Source organism: Penicillium riverlandense, assembly GCF_028828495.1.
Source record: "Penicillium riverlandense strain IBT 135883 chromosome Unknown utg000001l_segment0_segment0, whole genome shotgun sequence".
Taxonomy (NCBI): Eukaryota; Fungi; Ascomycota; class Eurotiomycetes; order Eurotiales; family Aspergillaceae; genus Penicillium; species Penicillium riverlandense.
In genome coordinates this window covers 878,955-895,569 of record NW_026643194.1, presented here as the reverse complement: position 1 = coordinate 895,569, position 16,615 = coordinate 878,955, and the positions used below count along the sequence as shown (strand labels likewise).

Below are 16,615 nucleotides of genomic sequence, written 5' to 3'. Positions count from 1 at the left end.
GGACAACAATGAAGAATATCATTGTAGAACATTGAAAATGAGAGGCATTGAGAGTGCAGAGTAGAGTAGCCGAAAAGGAAGAACCCCCGAAAAAAAGCAATGATAGACACCATAATAATATATGGGCTGTAGGTGCCTAATAATAATAACGAGGGGCAAGTCCAGCGTGAAAACGGACGATGATTTCATAGCCCCACCTGACCTGACCTCCCTCAATTACCGCCACCTCAAATACCGCCACCTTAGCTACTTCTCTCTTCTCTTCTCTTCTCTTTCCCATCACCATCCTATCTTTTTTTCTATCAATCTATTTCCACTCGATCAATTATCCCCGCATCATGACTTCCTCTCTCGAGCAGCTCAAGGCCACTGGCACCGTCGTCGTTTGCGACTCTGGTGAGTTTCATCCCTAGGTGGCGGGGTATCGCGATAGAGACCGATTAACTGACCGCGACCGTGTCTAGGTGACTTTGCCAGTATGTGCACCAGCAATTAAATCCTCCTGCAATCCCCCCATCACTAACACGTTTGCTCGCAGCCATCGGCAAGTACAAGCCCCAGGATGCCACCACCAACCCCTCCCTCATCCTGGCCGCCTCCAAGAAGCCCGAGTACGCCGCTCTGATCGATGCGGCCGTGGCCTACGGCAAGAAGCAAGGCAAGAGCGTCGACGAGCAGGTCGAGGCCACCCTCGACCGTCTGTTGGTTGAGTTCGGTAGCGAGATCCTGAAGATCATCCCCGGCAAGGTCTCGACTGAGGTCGATGCCAGCCTGTCCTTCGACACCAAGGGCTCCGTCGACAAGGCTCTGCACATCATCCAGGTATGTTCGGTGTTCACTCGTATGTTTTACAAGCAGGATAATAACGATTTCATCAGCTCTACAAGGAGGTCGGCATCTCCAAGGACCGCATCCTGATCAAGGTCGCCTCCACCTGGGAGGGTATCCAGGCCGCGCACATCCTGCAGTCGCAGCATGGCGTCAACTGCAACCTGACGCTCATGTTCTCGACCGTGCAGGCCATCGCCGCCGCCGAAGCTGGCGCCTTCCTGATCTCGCCCTTCGTCGGCCGCATCCTGGACTGGTACAAGGCCGCCCACAAGCGCGACTACACCGCCTCCGAGGACCCGGGCGTCAAGTCCGTCCAGGACATCTTCAACTACTACAAGAAGTACGGCTACAAGACTATTGTCATGGGTGCCTCGTTCCGGAACACCGGCGAGATCACCGAGCTGGCTGGCTGTGACTACCTGACCATTTCGCCCAACCTTCTCGAGGACCTGTACAACTCCACCGCCGCCGTGCCCAAGAAGCTCGACGCCAGCGCCGCCACTACCCTGAACATCCCCAAGCGCGAGTACCTCAACCACGAGGCCAAGTTCCGCTTCGACTTCAACGAGGAGACCATGGCCGTGGAGAAGCTGCGCGAGGGTATCTCCAAGTTCGCGGCTGATGCCGTCACCCTGAAGCAGCTTCTCAAGCAGAAGATCGAGGCATAGGTTTTCTGGGTCGATTAATTTGTTTTTGCTCTGTGTGTAAATTGGCGATGCCCCTCAAAAATTGTCTTGGATCGGTAGTAGTAGATATGAATTCATGATACACAATTTTCTGTCCGTGTCTTCTCTTAACTCCGGAATCGGCGTCCGATAATGCCCGTGCACTGAATCCAGGCCAGTCGGCTTATTCAGAAAAGTGCCTGCCCCGCAGTGGGTGGACTCGAGCACGGAATCTATTGTACGAAGTTCGTGACACGACTGTAATGAACTGACTTAAGGGTTTGGTGTCCTGCGCAATCTATACCCGAGGTTAGCAGACCAGCTATCATAGCATCGGGACAGGCAGCAGGAGGAGCATATAAGCTATAATGTAGATTGATGGGAAATATAGCACCTTGAGTCTCGCGCATGATCTACACATAAAACCAAAACAGTGGAAAAACATCAAGGGGCCATTATGTCATTGCCCGCCGGCCGGCTTAGGAAAGTGGGGGATGTTTTGCCGCGTGTAATCGTGTACCAGTACCTCTGCTAGATGCGTATTTAGTATGGTAGAGCGCGTACCGGTACACTTCGTGCTGGTGGTAACATTGGTTTGGTCACCACAGCATCATCCGCTTATTACATAGCCAGCTCGTTCCCCTCTCCCACTTCTCTCCTCTCTTTTCTTCTTGAACTTCAGTCATCCACTCCCATCCATCTGTCAATCCAACTCCAATTCAACCTCATTATCTACTACCGTCACAATGGTCAAAGCTGGTATGTATCCGATCTCCATTTTCGATTTGGGGGTATAGTTATTGTCCCCACGGGTCCCCTGTGGCGAGGGGTGAGCACATTTGAGCACCTTGTTAGAGGAACCTGAAGATGCCTACTTCCGAGCCTATCAGCTTCGTCTCTCCTCCCTTTCCACCTAGCTCAGAGCTCCACTGCGGTCTGTCTGTCAAAGAACATGTGGAGAGACCTAGCTCATGGGTTGCTTGTGTTGTGGCTTGCCATCTAACCCTAGCTGCTGCGGCTGCTCCCGGATCCTCTCACCTCGCATCTCTACCTTCCACGCCCCTTCTAGAACACCCACTAATGACCCTACGAAACAGTTGCTGTCCTCCGCGGTGACGCCAAGGTCGCCGGCACCGTCACCTTCGAGCAGGCCGACGAGAACGCCCCGACCACCATCTCGTGGAACATCACCGGCAACGACGCCAACGCCGAGCGCGCCTTCCACGTCCACCAGTTCGGTGACAACACCAACGGCTGCACCTCCGCTGGCCCTCACTGTATGCTCCCTCCCTCATTGATCTCCTGTATACCTCGAGGGCACTAACACTCTGTCTAGTCAACCCTTTCGCCAAGACCCACGGTGCTCCCAGCGATGCTGAGCGCCACGTCGGTGACCTGGGCAACTTCAAGACTAATGCCGAGGGCAATTCCACAGGTACCATGCAGGACAAGCTGGTGAAGCTGATCGGTGCTGAGAGCGTTCTGGGCGTAAGTTGATCTTGACGCGTTGTTTTGTGGGAGAATCAATGCACTGACTGCGGGATTTATATGTATAGCGTACTCTCGTCGTCCACGCTGGCACTGATGACCTCGGCAGAGGTGGTACCGAGGAGTCCAAGAAGACTGGTAACGCCGGTGCTCGCCCCGCTTGCGGTAAGTCCTTATTCTCAGGTGGGATGGAATGATACTGATGCAATCGATAGGTGTTATTGGAATTGCCAACTAAATTGACTCCTGAGCCTGAACGGACTGGATTCGATATGAGCCAGTCATTCTGTCTTTCTTGAAAAGTGCAGCATAGGACCTGATTAGGATCAGACCATGAATGGATGCCAGTTTCTTTTGTCTGTCTGATCAGACTTCTCGTATGCCCATCACATTTTACATTCATACAGTAGACCCGTGTGCCCAGACGGCTTTCTCTTGTTTTCTGTGCTCTCCTTGCTCTTGAACGAAAGTAGTTAACTCGCCAGTCATTATTTGTCGACCAAAATGCGGTGCAAGAGGTACCGCTAGGCCAAAAGTGCCAGTGACATAAGTTCAGCTCTGAACGCTAACTAATTTTCGCAGTAGACATTTTTATTTTTAGATTAGGCATCATATTATATAAAGCCACACTCGTATCCACAACCCCTCTTCTGCTTACCTCGCAGTTTCGACTGACAATATACATTCAAGCTCTACATATCTGCATTACCATCCTACATTCAACATGACCGCCAACCCCGACCCCGAAATTGTGTTGTACGACTTGGCCTGCAACCAGAATGTCTGCTTCTCGCCCGTGGTCTGGCGCATCCGCCTCATGCTCAACTATAAGCATGTCCCGTACAAGACCATCTTCCTAGAACTTCCAGACATCGAGCCAACACTCAAAGGACTGTGAGCAACGTCCCGAACCCACAGCCTCAAGCGTTCTCTCTGACCCTAACCTCTCACTCCCAGCGGTCTGGAACCTAGCAAGCCGGCCCAAACATCTAGCATCAAATACACCGTCCCCGCCATCCTCCACGTGCCAAGCAACACATACATAATGGACTCAGTGCCCATCTCACAGTTCATCGAGTCAACCTACCCCGACCCACCGGTACCACTAACCTCCGAACTGGGCCACGAGATCGAAACCAAAGCCCGCGCCGTCCTCGGCCCGACATTCCGCAACTCGGTGCTGCCGCGCGAGATCAATATCCTCTCGCCGCGCGCACAGGAGTACTTCCGACGCACGCGCGAGGCCCAGCTGGGGCATCCGTTGGAAGATCTGCTCGACACCGACAAGGAGGAGCAGGCTTGGGGTGCTGTTAAGGAGGACATGCGCGCACTTGGAGAGCTGATGATGACGCATAAGGCTGATGGGCCTTTTATCCTCGGTGCGAGGCCGAGTTATGCTGATTTCTTCATTGCGGGGTCTCTGCAGCTTTGCAGGGCTGTTGATGAGGGTATTTTCCAGAGATTGATAACATCCCCTGGGTTCAAGACTGTTTATGAGGCTTGTGTGCCTTACATGGAGAGGAAGGATTAAGTGGGTATGGTCAGTGGTAGCATTTCATAACCCGGAAAGTAGTATGGATAGAATACTAATACCAACCTCAAGTCAGAATTGAGCATCGATTTCTCTAGGTAGCTGTCTTGATGGATGTAGACTACGAGTTCTGGGCTAACTTAGGGTTATCCAGAAAGCAACAACTAGATCACTCACCGCTTTCCCCCACACAAGGACAAACACCGGCCACGTTTCCCCTCAACACCATCTCCTGTGTGCTTCATTATACTTCCTCCTTTTTATCTTTTCTCCTTTCTTCTCTTTGTTGCATTTCTTTTATACAATTCAAAGGTAGCGGTGCTCATTCTCTCTGCAATGACTTTCGAGGCCCGCGTGAAGTCCGTCCTGTCGGGTGACACCGTCGTGCTGTCGAACATCACCAATCCCACCCAGGAACGCATTCTGAGTCTGGCCTATGTGTCTGCCCCGCGATTAAAGCGTGAGGGTGATGAGGTGTGTTCTTGGTTTTGGTCAATTGCCCCAGCATTCACTAACCCATTGTCTAGGCCTTCGCCTTCCAATCTCGTGAATTCCTCCGTGAGCTTCTGGTCGGCAAAGTCATCAAATTCCAGGTCGCCTACTCGGTCCCTACCGGTGCTAAGCGCGAGTACGGTTTCATCAAGTTGCCGGGTTTCAACGCCTCCCTGCCCGACATCAGTGTTCAGGAGGGATGGTCGCGTGTGCGTGAGGAAGCTGGCAAGCGGTCCGACGAGTCTGAGGAGACCTTGGCCTTGCTGGACCGGCTGCGTGCCCTGGAGTCGCTCGCTCAGGATGAGGCCAAGGGTGTCTGGGCCGGCTCGGACAAGGGTCAGATCGATACCAGCTATGAGGTGTCAAACCCCCAGGCACTGGTCCAGAAATACAAGGATCAGCAGCTAGAGGGAATCGTTGAAAAGGTCCTGAACGGTGACCGGGTGATTCTGCGCATTCTTCTCTCGCCACAGGAGCACGTGCAGACGCTGGTTGCCGTCGCGGGTATTCGGACCCCCGCTGCTCGCCGGACAACTGCAGAGGGCAAAGAACAACCCGGTGAGCCATTTGGTGACGAAGCTCAGCAGTTTGTGGAAACCAGACTGCTTCAGCGCAAGGTCAAGGTCGCTCTGTTGGGCGTCACTCCTCAAGGCCAGCTGGTGGCCACTCTCCTGCACCCCAATGGCAACATTTCCCGCTTCCTTCTTGAGGCCGGACTCGCCCGCTGCCAGGACCACCACTCAACCCTCCTGGGCCCAGACATGGCTCTCCTCCGCCAGGCGGAGCGCACAGCCAAGGATGCTCGGAAAGGACTCTTCGTCAGCCATGTTGCACCCAAGGGCCCTGCCGGCGGGGCGGCGGCAGTAGACTACACTGTCAGCCGGGTGCTGAATGCCGACACGCTCTTCCTTCGCAACCGAGCTGGCCAGGAGAAGAAGGTCAGCATCACTAGCATCCGGCAGCCCAAGCCGTCCGATCCCAAGCAGGCTCCGTTTTCCGCAGATGCCAAGGAGTTCCTGCGTAAGCGGGTGATGGGGAAGAACGTCAAGGTTACTGTGAACGGAAAGAAGCCAGCCAACGAGGGCTACGAGGAGCGCGAGGTGGCCACTGTCATTCAGGGCAACATCAACGTTGGACTGTCACTGGTCGAGGCCGGCTACGCTTCTGTCATCCGCCACCGGATGGATGATGATGACCGGTCTCCCGATTATGATTCCCTGCTCGCCGCCGAGGCCGAGGCCCAGAAGGAGGGTCGCGGGATGTGGTCATCCAAGCCACCCAAGGTTAAGCAGTATCAAGACTACTCGGAGAGTGTGCAAAAGGCCAAGATGGAGCTCGCCCAACTACAGCGGCAGAAGCGCGTTCCGGCCGTAGTGGACTTTGTCAAGTCGGGCTCCCGTTTTACTGTGCTGGTGCCCAGGGACAACGGCAAGTTGACCCTTGTGCTTGGAGGTATTCGTGCGCCGCGGTCTGCGCGCGGACCCACGGATGCCGGCGAGCCGTTCGGCCAGGAAGCCCACGATCTAGCCAATCGCCGGTGCATGCAACGTGACGTGGAGATTGACGTGGAGACCATCGACAAGGTCGGTGGCTTCATCGGCACATTGTATGTCAACAAGGAGAACTTCACCAAGGTCCTGCTGGAGGAGGGTCTGGCCACTGTGCACGCCTACTCCGCAGAGCAGTCCGGCCACGCGACCGAGTATTTCGCCGCCGAGCAGCGCGCCAAGGAAGCCCGCAAGGGTCTGTGGCACGACTGGGACCCGAGTAAGGAGGCCGAGGAGGCCGAAGAAGCAGAGGCTGCTGCCAACGGCACCGGCACCGAGAGCGAAGCTGCCCCGACCCAGCGCCGCAAGGACTACCGCGATGTGATGCTCACGCACGTCGACCCAGCCACGGCAAAACTGAAGCTGCAACAGATCGGCACCGGCACCAGCGCATTGACTGAGCTGATGAGCGCATTCCGGTCCTTCCACCTGAACAAGGCCAACGACACGCCCCTGGCCGGGGCGCCCAAGGCCGGCGACTGGGTGGCCGCCAAATTCAGCGAGGACGGCAACTGGTACCGGGCCAAGGTGAGGCGCAACGACCGCGAGAAGCAGCAGGCCGAGGTGGTGTACATAGATTTCGGCAATTCCGAGACCCTGCCGTGGTCGACTCTGCGCCCGCTCACCCAGCCGCAGTTCTCCAGCCAGGCCCTGCGCCCGCAGGCCGTCGATGCTGTGCTTTCGTTCCTGCAGTTCCCCGCCGCCCCGGATTACCTGGCCGACGCTGTGGAGTTTGTCTCCCAGCAGGCCTTTGACCGCCAGCTTGTCGCCAATGTGGACCATGTCGACTCCGAGGGCACCCTGCATGTCACCCTCCTCGATCCTGCGGTCTCCAAGAGCCTCGATCAGAGCATCAATGCGGACATTCTGCAGGAGGGCATGGCCATGGTGCCGCGCAAGCTGAAGGCCTGGGAACGCGCTGCGGGCGAGACTCTGTCGAAGCTGCGCGAGATCGAGGACGAGGCCAAGGCGGAGCGTCGTGGGATGTGGGAGTATGGTGACCTGACGGAGGATTGAGGCGTCTGTACATGTAACTATATATTGAACATTCAGCCACTAAAAGGATCTTTGTTTGTTCTCTCATATAAGATACCCCTGACTATTCGCCCTGAAGACTAGGTAGATCTGTGTCGCCGATTGAGTTTCACAGATCGACTTGTATAAACTATCTGATCCGATCGGATTTATGAACACAGCGGCAATCAGGATGACATAAGCAGAGGCGAAAGGAGAAAAGAATGCAAATCCAAAAAAAGGAAAGAATGGAAGAAAAGAGACTCTATACTTCTTACTACATAACATAACCCCAAATCAGATTGCCGGTGACCGTGCTGATCGCCCGCATGACGCTGCGCTAGTGTCTTCCCCCTCAAGAATCTCCATTCGCTTTATTTCGTCGACCGCTACTTCCTTCCTGTCCCCTCGCCTACTCCCGCTTCTCCTCCTCCACCACCACCACCCAAGATTCTAACGACTCGGGGGTCTCCTGTAAAAAATGGGTTTTCTCTGGCGAACCAAATCCCAAACCAGCGTGACGTCCTCGAACGACGGCTCGCTGGCGCGCACAACCTCCGCCTCCAAGAACGACCCATCCGCCTCCGCCGACCAGGCCGCTGGCACCGCATGGCTCTCCGGACACCTCCACCATCTCACCCCGGAGCAGGAGGATAAGTTGCGCGAGTTCAAGGATATCTGCGCCGAGCGCGGGTACTATACACCGGCGGGCCCCGCGGAACAGGACGGAGGTGAGGAGCAGCCGCCGAGCCACGACGATGCGACCATGCTGCGCTTCCTACGGGCTCGTCGCTTCGATGTCGAGGGCGCGTGGGGCCAGTTTAAGGATACGGAGGTCTGGCGCAAGGAGAACTCTATTGATTCGCTGTATGAGAATATCCCTGTTGACTCGTACGAGGCTGCACGGAGGATGGTGAGTGGTTTCCCTTCTTTTCTATGGAAGGAGAAAGCATCGACTGACTTTTGGTCAATATAGTATCCCCAATGGACAGGCCGTCGAGACCGCCGCGGTATCCCGGTCTACGTCTTCGAGATCCGTCATCTCAACACTAAGCAAATGGCCGCCTACAACTCAACAATGGCCACCGGCACCCCGGAGACACATAAGTCGTCCACGGTGCCAGCGCGCCTGCTGAATCTTTTTGCACTATACGAGAACCTTCTTAACTTTGTCATGCCGCTGTGCTCTGCGCTGCCCCGGCCCAATCCGGAAACGCCCATCGTGACCTCGACCAATATCGTCGACGTGAGCGGCGTCGGTCTGAAGCAGTTCTGGAATTTGAAGGGCCATATGCAGGATGCTAGTGTGTTGGCGACGGCGCATTACCCTGAGACTCTGGATCGCATATTTGTAAGTTTTTTCATATCGATGTATCCTCTCCTCCTCCAAACTAACCCTTTTTATAGATCATTGGAGCACCCGCCTTCTTCCCCACCGTCTGGGGCTGGATCAAGCGCTGGTTTGACCCAGTCACCACCTCCAAGATCTTTATCCTGTCTGCCTCAGAAGTTAAACCCACCCTCACCTCTTTTATGGAGCCCTCCAGTATCCCCAAGTCCTACGGCGGCGAGCTGGACTGGCAGTGGGGCGAGGCACCCAACCTGGACGAGCCCGCGCGCGAACTGCTTCAGGGTATCGAGCAGCCGCTGGCGGAGGGCCAGACGAGGAAGGGTATTCTGAAGGGTGCGATGGTGTTCAAGGGTGACAAGATCGAGGTCCTAGGGACGGAGGATGGCAAGGAGCGGAGGATGACCATTCCGGTCCCGGAACGGAAAGAACAGCGACAACAAGAAGAAGATAAACCAACCACCAATGGTGATACTACGGCGGATAAGCCAGCCAACGGCGACGTCACGGAACCTAAAGAGGCTACAATCGCCAATGACAGCGAGAAGACCGCCCTCGAAAATATAAACCAGATCTCGGAGAGTCAGGCCCCAACTGCAACCGCCGCTGCATAGAGCACCCACATGCCTAGACCGCACAGCACATATAATTAGGCAGCAAACTGCAGAAGGTCTAGGCCAACGCAGATTCCGACTGACCACCCACTTGAACATACCGAGGCATTTCCTCCACTGAACCTAATTGTGTCTGCCTAGTTTTGTTTGTTTCTCTTCATAGGCATTATTGTATTGCGTTGCGTGTGCATGTGCATCGTTATAGATCAGGTTTTTTCCTTCTCTTGTTTTCCTCTTCCCAGCAAATATTTGCATTGAATGCCTGATTCGGTGGAGCATCATATGAAGAAAGAGCTGCTCCCGCTCTTCTCTTTTTTCCCAAGGACTCACTGTGATTGATGATCCTTCCCATCCCCCCAAGAAGACCTGCAAGGTGTCCTGGAAGACTACTTATACGATTCTGCTGTCTATATTTTGTTCCCGTTCCTGTCATTTTCGGCAAGAAGGAACTGTGATAATAGAATGTGTGGTCCTGTCGATTCAGTGTCTAGACAGTTTGAGTTTCCTATATGTTTCATACATGGTTAAGTGCGGTCAACTTATCTTTTTGGCATTTCTCTAGGCTTTCCCCACGACTTGCTTGCATCAATACGTTAGGCATGTGTAGCTTGGAACACTTCGGGGTATCCTTCAAATCATGCCATATCCAGGCTAATTGGGGATATTTGCCAGAAACCCGGATAGTAAACGAAAGCCAATGGGTTTAACAAGGGTTTCCTAAGAGGTCTAGCTCTCCAGGCAGTTACAGTGGTGTTCCATGACTCTGAAACCCGTTACCCGCTGAGGGGGTAGGTAGAGGGTTTCAGACTTTTGGAACACCGCCGGCCCTCCGCTTGCGCTTGCGCGTACAATATTATCCTCTTCGGATTTGCCAAAGCTCCCGCCGCTAAGAGTTCTTGGCCGGCTCAGGATTTTAGACTTTGCAGAAAAATAGGGCGGCCCCGATTTGCAGGGCCACCTGAAACAGAGTTGCTGATCTAGCGCTGCATTTTGGCCCCCTATTAGATCATAGTGCGTAACCGCCATTCAGGGCACTTACAGATTACATTATTATTTAAAGCAATGCCCCCTCTCTCTCTCCTGCGTAGATCACTTTCATCTGTACTTGACAATTCTATTTTGTCTCTCAATAGTCCATTGTGAAATTCATCTTTAGCTCCGACCCGCTCGCCCAACCTCAAAAATGGGTCCTCAGAACCTGATTTCGATGGCTCTTGCCTTCTTCCTGGCCTATAGCATCTCACCAAGTCTTGCGGCCCCTGTTTCTCCCAATTCGCCTATCTCTTGTGAGCTGTGAGTATTTGCTCTCCTCTCCGTGTTGATCCTCGGCTCTTTGGCCTGACGGGTTTCTTCTCAATAGGGCATGGCCAGATCTACAGTCAGATCCCCGGTGTATATGCGAAAACGGCGTGAATTTCCTGCCTGACGATGACGGCAACTGTCACAGCGTCTAGTGACAATAATGTGGATTGTTACAGTGGTGAAGTCTGAAACCCTCTAACTACCGCCTAAGCGGGTAACGGGTTTGAAGACTTCCATGGTCGCGTCAAGGAGTTGGCTGGTTCCAACCACTTTGGCATAGATAGATAGATGTTTCTCTTGTGTACATTAGATTTTATTGTGATACCCAGTGATGAAGACAACAATATACCTCTGCTTAGACGTGTCTATTCTTATTTCTCGAACACTCCATCGGAGATATACTGCCCCAGCCAATCAGAGCAGTGTTACTGTCACGCAATCACGTGGCATCCAGGGGTAGGCATGTTCGCCATGCATGTATGTCCGTTGATTTTTGATAGAGTCATCATCTTATTGATGATGGGTTTACCCGAGCCCCTCCGACCACCCACCAAATCAAACCGGGGTCGACCTGCCAGGCAACTATGTTGAGCCTATAAGCGCAGACGCGGAGAGCGATAACTATTCCAATCCGGGAAACTGTTGGGGAAGGGCAGAATCAGATGCGATCGACGTCATTCCTATTCGAGCAATGTCCTCGGCTCGTCCGTGCTCTTATTCATGTGTGGGCGTGTCAAGCGAGAAGGCAAGTGGATCATCACATGGTGCCGAGCACGAACTGGGGATATGATCGACAATCCCCCAGAGCCCATTTAAACCCCCCGCCACCCCAGTCAGTCCGGGGCAGGAAATTGAGATTTCACACAACTCGCAACCATGAGCGCGCAAACGCGGAATCCAGCCGACTCTATGAAGTCGACCTGGCGGACCCAAAGCAAGTCCGAGTGGTCGATCTTCCACTGGTTCTACGAACTGCTGGGCATCCACCCAGAACACCTCGACAAGGAAGTGCCCGTGCATGAGAAAGAGACACCCATTCCCTACGTGCCGGACTGGTCGATGCACCGCTGGGTATTGTGCCATTCGGCAATCCCGCTCATCCTGCACCAGGCCTACGTCCAGTACACCGGCCGCAACCTCAGCGTCATCGCTGCCATGGTATTCTACAGCATGGCCTTCAAGGCCATCGCCATCCACGAGTTGCACGTCCTCCGTCGCCTCGGCCACATCCATGGTTTCCTCGACGGCGACAAGCACGCTCGTGACGGCGTCCCCGACGTCGGCGTCGCCAAGGTCGTGCGCTCCCTGCTCTCAACCTCGACCTTCCGCCCCATGTTCACCGTCTTCCTCGCCTACCGCGCAAACCAAAGTCCGGCCACAATAAACTGGTACTGGCTGCCTCTCGAGGCAGGACTGTACGGCATCATCCTCGACTTCTGGTTCTACTGGTACCACCGGCTGATGCACGACGTCGATGGGCTGTGGAAGTACCACCGCACCCACCACCTGACCAAGCACCCGAACCCGCTCCTGACGCTATACGCCGACCTGGAGCAGGAGTTCTTCGACATCGCCGGCGTGCCGCTCGCGACCTACTTCACGATGAAGGCTATGGGCATGCCGATGGGCTTCTACGAGTGGTGGATCGGCCACATGTACGTCGTCTACGCCGAGCTGGCGGGCCACAGCGGCCTGCGTGTCCACGCCGTCCCGCCGAATCTTTTCAGCTGGGCGCTGCGCTTCTTCAACGCTGAGCTCGTCATCGAAGACCACGACCTGCACCACCGCAAGGGCTGGAAGAAGAGCCATAACTACGGCAAGCAGACTCGTCTCTGGGACCGCATCTTTGGCACTTGCTATGAGCGCATTGAGTCCGTGCCTGAGAATGTCGACTATGTCAATACCTCGCCTATGCCCTTGTGGTGAGGGGAGATGGTCATTAGACGTATATATAACGGACTGTCTATATTTTTCTTACTGATGCACAAAAAATGTACATGAGCGCTGGAGGTGCACTGGTTGATTTCTGAATTTCTGAGATACCATGGTGGATTTGATGTTGCAAGAGTATCCTGTTGTCGATGCAAATGACTGAACGAATGATTCCCCCACGTGGTCCACGGCTTCTGTCTTTTCTATAAGATATCGAGAGTGGGTGGCCAGTATGACTGCTTTCTTAGCTATACGATGTGTACTTTCTAGAATAGAATGCAAAGAATCTACTAGAAATGCTGGTCCCTGTTTTTTCCAAAACTATTAGAGCCTGAGTGATGTCATGGCAGGTTTACTGCTAGGGCCAAGTATGACAAGTTTAGAGCCTCTTGGCCAGGCGATCAACGCATTTCGTCATGTGAGGCGTGACTCGGGGATCATACGAAAACTACACGGCCTTGATCATCAAACCGTGGCAAATCTCTCTCTGCCGAACTATCGGTCGTGGGATGGGAGCGACACCCACCAATGAAGGACAGTCAAACGGGAGCAATTAATTAGTTTCACAATTAGACATTCTTCACGCTGTGGTTGCTGTGATTTGGCCTTGGTCTGGTCTCCAAAAAGTTACAGGTATATCCTGAAAAGTAAAGAAATCAACCTCTTCCAATACTCTAAGCCTTCCAAAGCATGTTGATTTGTTTCTTCCGAGTCTAGAAAATAACAGGTCAGCAAGAGCACAGTAAAATCTGACAGTAAACAAGAAAGCACTCACAATAGGAGCCACAATTGCGACACCCACACCCAGTGCCACGACCGTAAGAAGCAGCTGCACCTTTGAGAAGCTCTTTCCAAGAATATCAAAAGCCTCGCTAGGCGTAGCACGAGTGCCAAAGATATCACCGCCAAAGGCAAACACAAGGCTTGTGCTTTCCAGTAGGGTGGGGCTAGATAGCACAGTCGTAATACCTGAGACGTCGCGGCCGTGAGAGAGGAACCATTTGCCGTCAAAGTCGAGGAAGGGCGCGTAGCGGAATAGACCTTCTTCGGCCTCGGCGGTGGTAGGGTCGCGGCCGACGGGACGACGTGGGTCCAGGACCGGGCGCGGGATACCAATGATGGAGTTTGAGGATGGGAGAGTGCAAAGCAGCAGGCGGGTGGTGATGCCCTGCCGAGTGTGGGTGACAGCCATATGAGAGATGGGTTCGGGGATGATGAAGGCTTGGGATTCAACGTGCGGAAGAGGGAGGCCGTCCTCGCTGCTGCTGTGAAGGCTGGAATAGTTGCCAGCTGAGTCCAGGGCACCGCGGTCATTGGCGAAAGGGGATTCGTAGAGCTCAGAAATGATGAGCTGATAGCCCTTGGAGGGTCTCTCGCTGGAGAGGTCGCCCCAGAAAGAGTAGGCGAACCAGTTCTCAGACATGGCGGAGGCAATCGGCTGCGTCGTGTCGACACCCGTTTGCGTAGTCGCGTGAAGAACTTTGCCGGAGACTCCATCCAGCAGGTAGAAGCTGGCAGTGTGATCTTTCTCGCTGACGGAGGTTACCAGCGCCAAGTTGGGGTTGAGGTATTTGTACAGAACGGACCGATCCCCAAGGACCTTGCCAATTGATGCAACTGGGTCTTGTGCTGGGCGAGCTGTTGCCCGGATTACCTTTTGGCCCACAGGGGGAACAAACTCCCACACTGGAGACTTGTTGTCCTGAGCAAGCCAACCCAGAACACGGCCATCAACGCTGGTAGTCACCAGGAACCCAGTTTTATCCTCAAATGAGGCAGCTGGTGTGCCATCTTCACGGATACTCAGGGTCACCGGCTCGGGCGATGATTCGATATCCACCACAGCAATTGAGTGGACCTTGACATTGGTAGGAGGGGTACGCGCAATGATATCTCCCGTGGAGACATTCACGGACACGGAACTTCCGTCGTCGGGGTAGATGGTCGCAACACCCGGTCGAGTCACGATGGCTTTCACATTCCACGCTGCGGCCTCGGCCGCCCTGACGCTCCACAAAACCTTGCCCTGGTTTCCGGTATTCAGAGCATAAACACGGCCATTCTCCGTAGCCAGAATGACAGACTTAGAGACTCCAAAACTGTCCAGATTGGTGACTTCATCTGTCAGCAGGCTGCTGAAGATCCGCTTTGGTAGCTCCTTCAGCCAGTCGGGCAGGTGTTGGAGGTCTCGCAGATGGCGCTTCACTCTGTGGATATAGGCGCCATACAAGCTTTCGTGGCCTTCAACCTCCAGCTCATGCGCCAGGTCCTCCTGGTCGTCTGCTTCCGCGAAGGCGGCTGCCATGGTCCCGACGAGTGCTTCGTGCCGAGTCCATTCAACCTGTCCGTTGCGGATGAGTTGCCAGTCGCCAGACTCCCGGAGCGTGGCCGATCGAACAGCCACAGAGCTTCCTTTGGAGACGACCTCTGCTACGGCACTCAGTGCAAGATCAGATGAAGACGATTGCAGAAGCCAGCGGTTCAAAATGCCGTGCGAAGCAGAGGAAACAACCACTACCTCAGAATCGGTGATCCGCGTGAAGTACACATTGGCATCGATACTGCTTGTCGCAACTGCAGACTGGCCCAGCAGATACGGAAGCTGGTAGGCCTTCTTCACATCGGACGATTTCAAATCCACATGATACACCTCAGCCCATGCGCCAGTAGCAGTCGCGTAGTGGATCAAGAAATGCGGAAGGGAGTTAAGCTTATGCGGAGCATGGACGGTAATGCTCTTGATCTCTTCGCCAGAAGTATTGTCAATGGCGACCGAGTTGACCTGCTTGGTGCCGATGACATTGACCTTCAACGTCTTCTGGGACTTGTCCGCCCAAACGATCAAGGGGGAAGCAGTATTAGCGCCCACGAAAAGGACAGACTCCGGGGTGGCCACGTCGTTCTCAGAGTTCAGGGTCAGCTGGCGAGTCTGTCGGCCTGTGACTGGATCCAACGCGGTGACCTTGATCTTATAACCCTTCAACAGGGCCGACTGGAGCGAGATGTAGAAAACTTCGGTAGAAGAAGACGACACTTGGAAAGGGACGTCGCCACTAGCAAAAACGGTTCAATCAGCATGGCCCGGTCAACATCATAGCAAGCAAACCAACCTGTCGTCTTTGTACTCCCACTTGACATTTCCAGAATCGGCACCCATCCGCCTGACAATCCCGGTGCTCTCGGCTGCCAACAGCGCAATTGAGTCTTTCGCATCGGGCTTGGCACTGGCATCCTGAAGTGCCAACAGCTCCAGGTCCGCGACAACCCCATCCGTAAACTGGTTCTCCCAAATCAACTTGCCATCTTGTGCACCCCACGATGACACGTATCTTCCCGCAGCACCGACTACCGCATTATTCCCATCCTCGCCGCGTAGGAAACCCGCTGCAGGCCCAGCCGAGCGTGAGAGGTCCTGCCGCCAGAGCAGCGACCCATCACGGGGGTTGACAGCGCCGACAGTCAGTCTATCGGATATCGTGTAGAGAAGCGAGGCATTGGAGGCGGAGGGTGGTTTCAGGAAGAAGGTCGAGTCGGGGGAGGGCGTGCCGAGGAGAGCATGGTGGAAGTCGACGTGATTAACCTCGTCGAGATAGATGGCCGCCGCGGGGGCCGCCCATGCGGCCAGAAAGAGTGCGGCCTGGAGTCGCATTATGAGCGTCGCTCTTATAGGAGGGACATTGAAGAGCGCGAGGCGTTGGGGAAGAAAGGGGGGAGGAGGAAGCGGTGCCGTCGGGATTGTTGATGCGATGGTGTCAAACCGAGCTAAGTGAAGGCGGTGATGCTGATTGGACTAGTGTTAACCATCCAGTTCGGCCACAGAAAGTAGTTCTGTTTTAGTTATTCGTCTGGTT

At 54.3% G+C, this 16,615-nt stretch overlaps 7 protein-coding genes across 7 annotated transcripts; 6 read left to right on the top strand and 1 right to left on the bottom strand.

Annotated features, from left to right (window-relative positions):
• Positions 1-338: 338 nt before the first annotated feature.
• On the top strand, positions 339-1,499 carry N7474_000370 (sedoheptulose-7-phosphate:D-glyceraldehyde-3-phosphate transaldolase TAL1; the record flags this gene model as incomplete). The annotated part of the gene is made up of 4 exons (XM_057191785.1): positions 339-396; positions 465-476; positions 539-822; positions 879-1,499. 4 exons carry the CDS (start codon positions 339-341, stop codon positions 1,497-1,499), a joined length of 975 nt encoding a protein of 324 aa, XP_057056738.1.
• A 743-nt stretch (positions 1,500-2,242) lies between these two features.
• sod1 (superoxide dismutase SOD1) lies at positions 2,243-3,222 on the top strand (the record flags this gene model as incomplete). The annotated part of the gene is made up of 5 exons (XM_057191784.1): positions 2,243-2,255; positions 2,594-2,773; positions 2,833-2,984; positions 3,053-3,149; positions 3,200-3,222. The coding sequence occupies 5 exons, from the start codon at positions 2,243-2,245 to the stop codon at positions 3,220-3,222; spliced, it is 465 nt and encodes a 154-aa protein (XP_057056737.1).
• Positions 3,223-3,708: 486 nt separating this feature from the next.
• Positions 3,709-4,515, top strand: N7474_000368 (uncharacterized protein; the record flags this gene model as incomplete). Its single annotated transcript, XM_057191783.1, has 2 exons — positions 3,709-3,878; positions 3,942-4,515. 2 exons carry the CDS (start codon positions 3,709-3,711, stop codon positions 4,513-4,515), a joined length of 744 nt encoding a protein of 247 aa, XP_057056736.1.
• A 336-nt stretch (positions 4,516-4,851) lies between these two features.
• Positions 4,852-7,571, top strand: N7474_000367 (putative transcription factor (Snd1/p100); the record flags this gene model as incomplete). The annotated part of the gene is made up of 2 exons (XM_057191782.1): positions 4,852-4,989; positions 5,043-7,571. The coding sequence occupies 2 exons, from the start codon at positions 4,852-4,854 to the stop codon at positions 7,569-7,571; spliced, it is 2,667 nt and encodes an 888-aa protein (XP_057056735.1).
• Positions 7,572-8,049: 478 nt separating this feature from the next.
• Positions 8,050-9,530, top strand: N7474_000366 (SEC14 family lipid-binding protein; the record flags this gene model as incomplete). Its single annotated transcript, XM_057191781.1, has 3 exons — positions 8,050-8,481; positions 8,545-8,919; positions 8,976-9,530. 3 exons carry the CDS (start codon positions 8,050-8,052, stop codon positions 9,528-9,530), a joined length of 1,362 nt encoding a protein of 453 aa, XP_057056734.1.
• A 2,178-nt stretch (positions 9,531-11,708) lies between these two features.
• On the top strand, positions 11,709-12,758 carry N7474_000365 (sterol desaturase family protein; the record flags this gene model as incomplete). Its single annotated transcript, XM_057191780.1, has 1 exon — positions 11,709-12,758. One exon carries the CDS (start codon positions 11,709-11,711, stop codon positions 12,756-12,758), a length of 1,050 nt encoding a protein of 349 aa, XP_057056733.1.
• Positions 12,759-13,438: 680 nt separating this feature from the next.
• Positions 13,439-16,413, bottom strand: N7474_000364 (uncharacterized protein; the record flags this gene model as incomplete). Its single annotated transcript, XM_057191779.1, has 3 exons — positions 13,439-13,477; positions 13,540-15,817; positions 15,875-16,413. The coding sequence occupies 3 exons, from the start codon at positions 16,411-16,413 to the stop codon at positions 13,439-13,441; spliced, it is 2,856 nt and encodes a 951-aa protein (XP_057056732.1).
• Positions 16,414-16,615: the final 202 nt, after the last annotated feature.